This window comes from Bison bison, unplaced genomic scaffold (genome assembly GCF_000754665.1).
Source record: "Bison bison bison isolate TAMUID 2011002044 unplaced genomic scaffold, Bison_UMD1.0 scf7180017864032, whole genome shotgun sequence".
Lineage (NCBI taxonomy): Eukaryota > Metazoa > Chordata > Mammalia > Artiodactyla > Bovidae > Bison > Bison bison.
In genome coordinates this window covers 1,946,068-1,957,828 of record NW_011494604.1, presented here as the reverse complement: position 1 = coordinate 1,957,828, position 11,761 = coordinate 1,946,068, and the positions used below count along the sequence as shown (strand labels likewise).

At 36.0% G+C, this 11,761-nt stretch overlaps 1 protein-coding gene across 1 annotated transcript in view; it reads left to right on the top strand.

The window, feature by feature from the left end:
* Positions 1 to 9,806, top strand: part of CCDC14 (coiled-coil domain containing 14) — a 40,659-nt gene extending 30,853 nt beyond the window's left edge. The window contains exons 11-13 of the mRNA XM_010834272.1: positions 3,077 to 3,295; positions 3,368 to 3,500; positions 7,716 to 9,806. Coding sequence (XP_010832574.1) covers positions 3,077 to 3,295; positions 3,368 to 3,500; positions 7,716 to 8,637 — 1,274 coding nt within the window. The 3' untranslated portion in view covers positions 8,638 to 9,806. The remainder of the gene's footprint in view (positions 1 to 3,076; positions 3,296 to 3,367; positions 3,501 to 7,715) is intronic.
* Positions 9,807 to 11,761: the final 1,955 nt, after the last annotated feature.

Sequence of the window (11,761 nt, the reverse complement as noted above, 5' to 3'; positions counted from 1 at the left end):
GACAGGCTCCCCCGTCCCTGGGATTCTCCAGGCAAGAACACTGGAGTGAGTTGTCATTTCCTTCTCCAATGCATGAAAGTGAAAAGTGAAAGTGAAGTCGCTGAGTCTTGTCCAACTCTTAGCGGACCCCATGGACTGCGGCCCACCAGGCTCCTCCGTCCATGGGATTTTCCAGGCAAGAGTGCTGGAGTGGGGTGCCATTGCCTTCTCTGAATAGTCTCTTATAATCCTTTGTATTTCTGCATTGTCTGATGTAATCTCTCCTTTTTCATTTCTAATTTTGTTGATTTGATTCTTCTCTCTTTTTTTCTTGATAAGTCTGGCTAAAGATTTGTCGATTTTGTTTATCTTCTCAAAAGAACCAGCTTTTAGTTTTATTAATCTTTACTATTGTTTCTTTCATTTCTTTTTCATTTATTTCTGCTCGAATCTTTACGATTTTTTTCCTTCTACTAATTTTGGGGGTTTTTTGTTCTTCTTTTCCAGTTGTTTTAGGTGTAAAGTTAGGTTGTCTATTTGATGTTAATTCTTGTTTCTTGAGGTAGGATTGTATTGCTATAATCTTTCCTCTTAGGACTGCTTTTGCTGCATCCCATAGGTTTTGACTTGTTGTTTTCACTGTCATTTGTTTCTAGAAATTTTTTGATTTCCCTTTTGCTTTCTTCAGTAACCTGTTGATTATTTAGAAACATGTTCTTTAATCTCCATGTGTTTGTGTTTCTTACAATTTTTTTTCTTGTAATTGATATCTACTCTCATAGCATTGTGATCAGAGAAGATGCTTGATACAATTTCAATTTTCTTAAATTTACTGAGGTTTGATTTGTGACCCAAGATGTGGTCTACCGTGGAGAATGTTCCATGTGCACTTGAGAAGAACGTGCATTCTTCTGCACTTGGATGGAATGTCCTGAAGATATCAATGAGATCCATCTCATCTAATGTATCATTTAAGACTTGTGTTTCCTTATTAATTTTCTGTTTTGATGATCTGTCCATTGGTGTGAATGGAGTGTTAAAGTCTCCTACTGTTATTGTGTTACTGTTAATTTCTCATTTTATGTCTGTTAGTGTTTGTCTTATGTATTGAGGTGCTCCTATGTTGGGTGCATAGATATTTACAATTGTTAAGTCTTCCTCTTGGATTGATCCCTTGATCATTATGTAATCTTGTATCATGTAATCATTATCTCTTGTAATCTTCTTTATTTTAAGGTCTATTTTGTCTGATATGAGGATTGCTACTCCAGCTTTCTTTTGCTTCCTGTTTGCATAGAATATATTTTTCCCTCCTCTTACTTTCAGTCTGTATGTGTCTTTAGATATGAAGTGGGTTTCTTGAAGACAGCATATATATGGGTCTTGTTTTTGTATCCATTCAGCCAGTCTGTGTCTTTTGGTTGGAGCATTTAATCCATTTACATTTAAAGTAATTATTGATATATATATTCCTGTTGCCATTTTCTTAATTGTTTGGGGTTGATTTTGTAGATCTTTTTCTTCTCTTGTATTTCTTGACTATATAAGTCAGTTTAACATTTGTTGTAAAGCTGGTTTGGTGGTACTAAATTCTTACTTTTGCTTGTCTGAAAAGCTTTTTATTTCTCCATCAATTTTGAATGAGATCCTTGCGGGGTACAATAAATTGGTTGTAGATTTTTCCCATTCAGTACTTTAACTCTGTCCTACCATTCCCTTCTGACCTGCAGAGTTTCTGCTGAAAGATCAGCTGTTAAGTGTGTGGGGTTTCCTTTGTCTGTTACTTGTTGCTTCTCCCTTGCTGCTTTTAATATTCTTTCTTTGTGTTTAGTCTTTGTTAGTTTGATTAGTATGTGTCTTGGTGTGTTTCTCCTTGGGTTTATCCTGTACGGGACCCTTTGTGCCTCTTGGACTTAATGGACTATTTCCTTTACCATGTTGGGGAAATTTTCAACTATAATCTCTTCAAAAATTTTCTCATACACTTTCTTTTTGTCTTCTTCTGGGACCCCTGTAATTTGAATGTTGGTGCATTTGATATGGTCCCAGAGGTCTCTGAGACTGTCCTCAGTTCTTTTCATTCTTTTTGCTTTATTCTGCTCTTCAGAAGTTATTTCCACCATTTTATCTTCTAGCTCACTGATTTGTTCTTCTGCTTCAGATATTCTGCTATTGATTCCTTCTAGAGTATTTTTAATTTCAGTAATTGTGTTGTTTGTCTCTGTATGTTTATTCTTTAATTCTTCTAGGTCTTTGTTAATCGATTCTTCCATTTTCTCCATTTTGTTTTCAAGGTTTTTTATCATCTTTACTATCATTATTCTGAATTCTTTTTCAGGTAGTTTGCCTGTTTCCTCTTCATTTATTTGGACTTCTGTGTTTCTAGTTTGTCCCTTTATTTATGTAGTATTCCTCTGCCTTTTCATTTTTTTTTTTAACTTATTGTGTTTGAGGTCTCCTTTTCTCAGGCTTTAAGGTTGAATTCTTTCTTCCTTTTGGTTTCTGCCCTCCTAAAGTTGGTCCAGTGGTTTGTGTAAGCTTCGTATAGGGTGGGATTTGTGCTGAGTTTTTGTTTGTTTGTTTGTTTGTTTTTCCTCTCATGGGCAAGGGTGAGTGAGGTGGTAATCCTGTTTGCTGATGATTGGGTTTGTATTTTTGCTTTGTTTGTTGTTTAGAGATGTCCTGCACAGGGTGCTACTGGTGGTTGGGTGATGCCGGGTCTTGTATTCAAGTGGTCTCCTTTGTGTGAGTTCTCACTATTTGATACCCCTTAGGGTTAGTTCTCTGGTAGTCTGCGGTCTTGGAGTCAGTCCTCCCACTCCAGAGGCTCAGGGCTTGATCTAGTCGGTCACCAGCGCATCTGCCTCCTCCCCCACGGGGTGCACCTCCAGCCACAGAGACTTTGGATTGGGGAATGAGAGCGGCCCTGTGGTAAAGAACTGCTCCTGGGTGACGAAGCAGAGCTGCACGCAGTAGTTCAGTTTAAATTTTGAGTTGCATCTTCCAGCAGAAGCTTCCTCACCTGACAGGACACCTCGCCCCCAGGTTTGTACTTTTTAATTGAGGTAATAATTATTTGATCAATTTTGTCTTACAGTGTCTTCTCTTCAATCATTGAACAAGTCACTGCAAAATCAATTACAGGAGTCATTAAAGAGCCAGGAATTACTGCAGAGTAAAAATGAAGAGCTCTTAAAAGTGATAGAAAATCAGAAAGATGAAAACAAAAAATTTGCTGGTATATTTAAAGAGAAAGATCAAACTTTACTTGAAAATAAACAGCAATTTGACATTGAGACAACAAGAATGAAAATTGGTATGTGTTTGAACTGTAGTCACAGTCACTTTTTAAAAGGTAATACTGAAACTGAAACTTTTGTTGTTTTAGAATTGGAGGAAGCCTTAGTCAATATGAAAAGCTCCCGGTTTAAGTTAGAAGCTGCTGAAAAGGAAAATCAGATATTGGGAATAACATTACGCCAGCGTGATGCTGAGGTGACTCGACTGAGAGAATTAACCAGGTGATGTTGACATTATTTTAATAACTTATGCCTTTTGTTAGATATATTTATAAACTTCAAAATAATTTCAGACCTGCCTTCTTAACCTTATCCTTTTCTCAGTGTTTTTGCTAATTTCTAAGGATATTTTTCTTCTGTTCCAGTTAAATTTCAAACGTGGCTAAATTCCTTTTTAAACCATGTGATTCCTGGCAAAGGAGTCTGATGAGGAACTGAAGACTTGTTTAGCAAATGGTTAAGAACTCTCTGAAGCCAGAGACACCTGAGTGGAATTCCAGCTCTATCATTTATTAGCTGTATGACTTTGAGCAAGATAGTTAACCTTTCTAAACCTTAGTTATAAAGTGGGGGCATGATTAGGGTTGATAAGAGGGCTAAGAAATCATTCATGAAAAGCACTTAGCACAGTAAGCCCTCATTCATAGGATCTTGGGTAAGTTATTTAGCCTCTTTGAACCTTATTCATTGCATTAGTAAAATGAGGGATTTGATAATAATTTCTAAGATTCCTTTGTTGCTTAACATGTCTTAAATAAATAGAACCACCTCACTCAATTTTTATATGATATTCTTTTATAAAGTTCAGTTTTCTCTTGAGGTGGTTGACAAAAATTGGATTTTCAACTGATTTTTTTCAGTCCTAGAGAAGTCAGTTATTTTAGGCCTGAATTATATATCATCAGATCTGACCATGCTTTTGACTGATCCTGGAAAGTCATAGTTCTAAATATAAAGCAATCCTGAATATAAAACAATCTTCTTTGTATTTCAAATGAAAAGACCCATTTTGAATTATACACTTTTTCCCCACTTTGAGTTATAATTTTTAGAGAATAAATGATATATAGATACATGGTGGTGGTTTAGTCACTAAATTGTATCTGACTCTTGCAGTCCTGGCAGGACTGTAGCCTGCCAGGCTTCTCTATCCTTGGGATTTCCCAGGCAAGAATACTGGAATGGGTAGTATTTCCTTCTCCAGGGGATCTACCTGACCCAGAGATCAAACCCACATCTCCTACATTACAGATGGATTCTTTTACTGCTGAGCTACCAGGGAAGCCTATATATATATAAAGAATATTTATTAGTTTTGTAAATACATTTGAAATGACTTTATATAAGCTATGTTAATATAGAAATATTGCTTCCCCCCACATTCATATTTCACAGAATAATTTCACTCAAACTTTTTTTGAACAGTGAGAAAAGCAAAATGTACTTCTTGTATCCATGTAGTGTTAGTGTTAATTAGGCTCTAGTCAGAGTTTCTGGAATATTGGGTTATACCACTCTTTTTCCAAGTTAATTATGAGGATGCCCCTTCTTATGAAAGTCTTTATAAGGCCTCTAAAGAAAAGCATCTTCTCTTTTCTGAAGAGTAATTTAGGGTAAAAACTTTGTTATCTTTATTTATGGTAAAAGAAGTTAATCACAAAAAACCACATATTTTATGATTTTATTTCTAAGAAATGTCCAGAAAAATGCTAAGATTTACTCAGACCAGATTGCCTTTTAAATTTAAGAGCAAAACAGACAAAGAATACTCTTTGAGCTTAGTTGTCAAAATTCACCCACATTGGTGACTTGTAATGTGTTTGGTGTTACTCTAGGCAATTCAATTAATTAGGAATATCCCTAGTACTATAGGTGGGCTACTGTGACAATTTACATTTTACTTCTGACATTAGAGCATAAGTCAACAACACTTGACCATACAGATAAATCTTCATGTTCGCCTACTCCATCTCTTTTTCCTATAGCCATGTAACCTCAGTCAGATATGTGTGTGTGTGTTTTTTTTTTTTGCATGTGTTAAATAGTCTCAGAGATTTGACAAAAATTTTAAATGCCTTTCTCAGACTACTGGGGAGGGATAATGGAGCCAGAAGTTTCACATAGAAGTGCTAAACAAATTTCCTAAACCATTTCTTCTCCAACTTTGAATAGTTTTGAAATACATCTTTATTATTATTTTTAGATTTTACTAGAATGCATGTTATAATACCATTAAAATGTGAGGAAAATTAATATATTTTTCAGTAAATAAGTAGTAAATATTCTTCTGATAGTTTCTAAGAGCACTCATACAAGTACTGATATTTATTTAAATTAGTATAGTTTTATAAATAGCCAAGAAAGGACTTTACATTTTTATGAAAATACACCAGTTTTCCAAGCATTAAAAATCATTGTGTTTAGCTGAGTCTCATGTAATAGAAACACAGATATATCTACTTGGTAGCTATTTAGGTGCTTATATTGCTTCCTTTAAAATTTTGGCATAGTTTTATCTCTTTATTTACAGAGATTTTTCTTTTAATTTCAAAGACAGTTGTAAGTCACATTTGTTTACACATGAGAAACTTAATGATTGCATTTAATTTCCAGAGATTAAACTCTTATTACATGTCCCTTTTTGTATTGTGAATTTTGTACAGAGCAAAGATAATATTTCTAATTAAGTCTGAAAAGGAACTTCAACATAAGGATTTCTTTTCTAAAAATAAATGAAAATAAAAATGTCAGTATGCTGTCTGGTTGAATTAACTAGTGGTCATTACTCATTACAGCACTTCTTTAAAGATGGTTTCTAAAGCATGCTTTTTATCTTTTAATAGTAGCTCGTTAGCTTCTTGAAAGAGGTACGAAAAAAGTGGCTGGAGCCATTGCCATTCAAAGGGCAATCAGAACTCAAGACATAGCATATTTAAGATGACAGTGTATGCCAGGTTGGGAAAGAATGTTTTTTTCCTTTTGTAGGAAAAGAATCACTCATTCTATATCCAAAGATATTAATATAATCACTGCTAACTGTTTGATACAGAGATTTCCCTTTATTATTTTATTTGGACATGTATAACTTTTTCCAAAAATAGTATTGTTACTGTGTTGCGTATGGCCTACTCTTTTAAATTTAACCTTGTATAATGAACATTTTCCTATCAATAAATATTCTTTACAAATGACTATAAAAAATGGCTATGATGTAGTAAGACTGTAATATACCTGAATCAGTCCACAGTATTTGAAGATAAAGATATTAAGTTCATCAATTTTCTGTTATAAATTGCATCTTTGTAAATATATCTTTGGGTGCAGCCTATTGGTGAATATCAGTAGGTTAAATTCCTAGAAGTGCAACTTGGTGGGTCTAAAGGTGTGGGATATAAAAATATTAAGATTTCTGATATAATGCTATTTTGCTAGGGGAGTGTACACTCCCACTTTGCCTCTCCAAGCCTTTTTAACAATGGATATTCTTATTTTCCTATGTTAGCTTGATAGGCCAAAAAAAATCGTATTTAAAAAATTTTAATTTCTGTGATAAAAGTCAAACTTTAAAACATACTTACTGACTCATTGTAATCTTTTAAAATTACCTGTTAATGTTCTTTGTATCTTTTTTTTAAATTGGTGTGTTTCTTTTTCTTATCTATATTTAAGAATATATATGATTCCATTCAAATAGACTAAGGTCTTGGTATAAAATGGTTTTAAGAGGACTACTAATAAAAGCTGTCACCAGATGGAAACTGTGCTAAGCACTTTACCCTTATGTTTTATTATTTTATCTTATTTAATGTTCATTCTAAATGTGAAGTAGTTATCTTCATTTTGCAGTTGAGGAACTTGAGATTCAGAAAGGTTGAACAGCTTGCTCAAGATCACAGCTAGCAATAGTGCTAGGATATGAATCAGTTTCTGTCTGACTTCAGACCCTGTGTGGTTTTCCTTATATCGAACTTTCCCTGGAGTCTAGCTGTCAGTTATACCTAATTATACTGGATAATTAAATTACGTCTAACTATCCTTTTTTTCGCCAGTATTGTTCCAGTATCCTTTCCATATATGTTTTGAATGTAGAGTAATAGTTACTAACACAATCCACTAACAAATGGGTAGTATATTTACCATTTTGCAGTGTTGCTCAAGAATAAAGCATCTCTACCTTAAGAGAAAATTTTTTCTAAGCCTCCATTTTTAGATATAATAGTATTAGATTTGATGCAGACTAAGATCTTTTATCAATTGTTACTTTAATTTACTCTTTGCAGAGCATATTCTGTGATTTTGTGCTTTTAGTTGCTTTTTTCCATATTAAGAACCAGGTGCTTGCCTGAGATACTTTCTTTTAAAGATGAGAGGAATATGTAAGTAAATGAAACAAATGGGTAAAAAGAAATAATTAGTGTACTAAATTCTTCTTAACAGAACTTTACAGAGCAGTATGGCAAAGCTTCTCTCAGATCTTAGTATGGACACTGCTCGCTACAAGCCTGGGAATAATCTTACCAAATCACTTCTGAACATTTATGAAAAGCAACATCAACATGACCCAATCTCTGCTCACACTTCCATAATGAGCTACCTAAGTAAGTTAGAACCAGATCACACTCTTATTACACATCCAGAGCCTGTTTCTACAATTGACAGTGAGGAAAACATGGTGCCAGATAGACCTTATGAAAATGTTCTACCCTCCAAAGGCCCTCAGCATAGTAATACCAGGAGCATGGAGGAGGTATCAGCCCCTGTAATTGTTCCTGCCCTTTCAAAACGGGAGTCTGATGAGGAAAGTGAAATTACAACCTTAGTAGAAGATGAGCATAATTTGGATAAAACAATTTACATTCCATTTGCTAGAAGCACTCCTAAAAAGAAATCACCCCTGTCTAAGAGATTATCCCCCCAGGCCCAGATCAGTGTAACTCCACCACAACTGGTCAGTGGACTTGTTGCTGAAAAAGAAAAGAAACTGTGTGCACCTGGAGTTTGTTCCTCTTGCCAAAAGGAAGATGCACCTGACAAACTTTGCAGAACAGCTGATCTGGAGGACAAGCAGCTCCTCAAGAAAATAAAGGAAGCCATTTGCAAGATCCCTCCTGCCCCTGAGGAGGAATCAGCGGCCTGTCGCGGCCCCTCCGCTTGTCAGAACAGCAACGTTCAGGTGAAAAGCAGTGCAGTCTCTGACGGTAGCTTTTTAAACTCTGAGTTAACTTCTGACTGGAGCATCTCTTCTCTCTCCACATTCACGTCTCGTGATGAGCAAGACTTCCGGAACGGCCTTGCAGCACTGGATGCCAACATTGCCAGACTCCAGAAGTCCTTAAGGACTGGTCTTCTGCAGAAGTAAGCTCAGAAGAAAGGAAAAGTTGTTTTTAAGAATAGAACTTGGCTACATTGAATGTATATTTTAAATTTCTTTAGAGAAAAGTTTTATATTATGTGTGAAATAAATTGTATGAATAATACATTTATCATTGGAATATATTGACACTAGAGCTTATAAAAACAAGTCATCTTAAGAAACTGACATATGTTAAGAGAAGAAAGTTGTGTGTTACTAGAAAAATACTGTATTATAAATAAAATTTAGTATTTATTAGAGTTTATTCTTACTCTTCTGGGCTAAGAATACAGGTTGGAAGGAATTTCTGGTTGTTGTAAAGGATAATGGGAAGGGAGTTTCTGGGTACAATTTACTATATTAAAACTAGAGTTTTGTTCTCTTTCAGGATTCCTGTTTGTTTTTTAATGGCATTGTGTTTTAATGTGTGATGTTCTGTGCTACAGGCTGGTGTTGTTGGTGAGACATATAAACATTTATTTTAAGAGAAAAAGTGCCAGTATCTCCATTTAAAAAAAAACAAACGTTGATTGGTCTTAAAAAATACAGATAACATCCTAAGTTAGCATATGGTTTCTTAACACTTTAGCACTTTTATTTATTTTTGTCACAGATACATTGAAAATCATTAAAAGGTAAAGTCAGACTAATAAAAAACATGCTAAGATAGGTTTTGGTTTTGTAAATTTGTTTTTTTAAATAAATAAGTGTTTATTTGCTTTTTGTCATTATATTTGAACATGATGGATTTTATAAATCTTGTACTGATTGTAATTCTGCCTTTCTGGGCCGATTTTTTTCCCCCCAGCACTTTAGCTGAGAGCATTCTCTATTCTGGAAATAGTATGGGTTAGGTTGATCTCTGCTTCTCTAAACTAGCACTTTCTAACTATTTGGTGTCATCTCCTTCCATGTAAATAGCACATTTTAACTCTCAGAAAGCTGCATATTGTGCTGTGACTGATACTTCATACCAGTCACCTGCCTGGTGTCATTTTATTTGGTGCTTGGGCAGACTTTAGCATAGAGTGTTCTGCTGGTCCCAGAACCACCTCCTGCTGTTTTTAAGTGTTGGGGCTACAACTTCTAGAGACCCAGATAGAGTCTCTTTAACATGTTCAGATTTTATAGAAAGAGATTTCTTAGGCCTAAATATTAAATGAATTTTAAGCTGTTTTCGCAGAATTGTCTGTTGTTTATAATTTCTTCTTCTGCTGCTGCTGCTGCTAAGTCAAGTCAGTCGTGTCCGACTCTATGCGACCCCATAGACGGCAACCCACCAGGCTTCTCCGTCCCTGGGGATTCTCCAGGCGAGATCACTGAAGTGGGTTGCCATTTCCTTCTCAATTTCTTCTAGTATTCATAAATTAATTCCTTAGTTTATGTGGAGGTAGTAGATCACAAGCCTTGAACACATAAGTTGAGAAATACAGTTCAGAAATACAAAATAGTAAAGCAAGGAAGGAAATTGTGTCATATGTCTACACCTAAATATTCAGTTGTTATGCATATGCAGAAGTAAATTCTTAAAATTATCATGGGATTTTCAAGAAGATTGTCCTCTTTTACCCTTAATATAAGATGGGTATCTTTACATGCAAAGAAAACCTTTTAATATTTATGGGTTCAGTTAACTAAGATTAATAATTTGATTGGATAACAAATGAGACTGGAATGTCCCCAAGGGACCCTTACGAGGCGCTTACTGTTTATTTGGTAAAAGACACATACATGTCACAAAAACATGAAAGAATTTGGTTAAACTTTAAGATGGAATATGATCCTAGCAAAACTGAGGGAATAGACAATGACTTTCATAGAAATTTAAAATAGAAAGAAGCCCCAGTATGGTAGCAAGCAAGCATGAGCTATGCTCGGTCATGTCTAACTCTTTGCAACCCCGTGGACTATAGCCTGCCAGGCTCCTCTGTCCATGGGATTTTCCCAGAAAGAATACAGGAGTGGGTTGCCATCTCTTCCTCTAAGGAATCTTCCTGACACAGGGATCAAACCCGTGTCTCCTGCATTGTAGGTGGATTCTACCACTGAGCCACTCAGTTCAGTTCAGTTACTCAGTCATGTCCTACTCTTTGGGACCCCATGAACTGCAGCACGCCAAGCCTCCCTGTCCATCACCAACTCCTGGAGTCCACCCAAACCCATGTGCATTGAGTCGGTGATGCCATCCAACCATCTCCTCCTCTGTCGTCCCCTTCTCCTCCTCCCCCCAATCCCTCCCAGCATCAGGGTCTTTTCCACTGAGTTAGTTCTTCACATCAGATGGCCAAAGTATTGGAGTTTTGCTTCAACATCAGTCCTTCCAATGAACACCCAGGACTGATCTTTAGGATGGACTGGTTGAATCTCCTTGCAGTTCAAGGAACTCAAGAGTCTTCACCAACACCACAGTTTAAAGCATCAGTTCTTTGGCACTCAGCTTTCTTTATAGTCCAACTCTCAACATCCATACATGACCACTGGAAAAACCATAGCCTTGACTAAATGGACCTTTGTTGACAAAGTAAAGTCTCTGCTTTTTAATATGCTGTCTCAGTTGGTCATAACTTTCCTTCCAAGGAGTGTCTTTAATTTCATGGCTGCAGTCACCATCTGCAGTGATTTTGGAGCCCCCCCAAAATAAAGTCTGACACTGTTTCCCCATCTATTTGCCAAGAAGTGATGGGATCGGATGCATTGATCTTAGTTTTCTGAAATGATGAGCATTAAGCCAACTTTTTCACTCTCCTCTTTCACTTTCATCAAGAGGCTCTTTAGTTCTTCACTTTCTGCCATAAGGGTGGTGTCATCTGCATATCTGAGGTTATTGATATTTCTCCCAGCAATCTTGATTCCAGTTTGTGCTTCTTCCAGCCCAGCATTTCCCATGATGTACTCTGCATATAAGTTAAATAAGCAGGGTGACAATATACAGCCTTGACGTACTCCTTTTCCTATTTGGAACCAGTCTGTTGTTCCATGTCCAGTTCTAACTTGCTTCCTGACCTGCATACAGGTTTCTCAAGAGGCAGGTCAGGTGGTTTGGTATTTCCATCTCTTTCAGAATTTTCCACAGTTTCTTGTGATCCACACAGTCAAAGGCTTTGGCATAGTCAATAAAGCAGAAATAGAT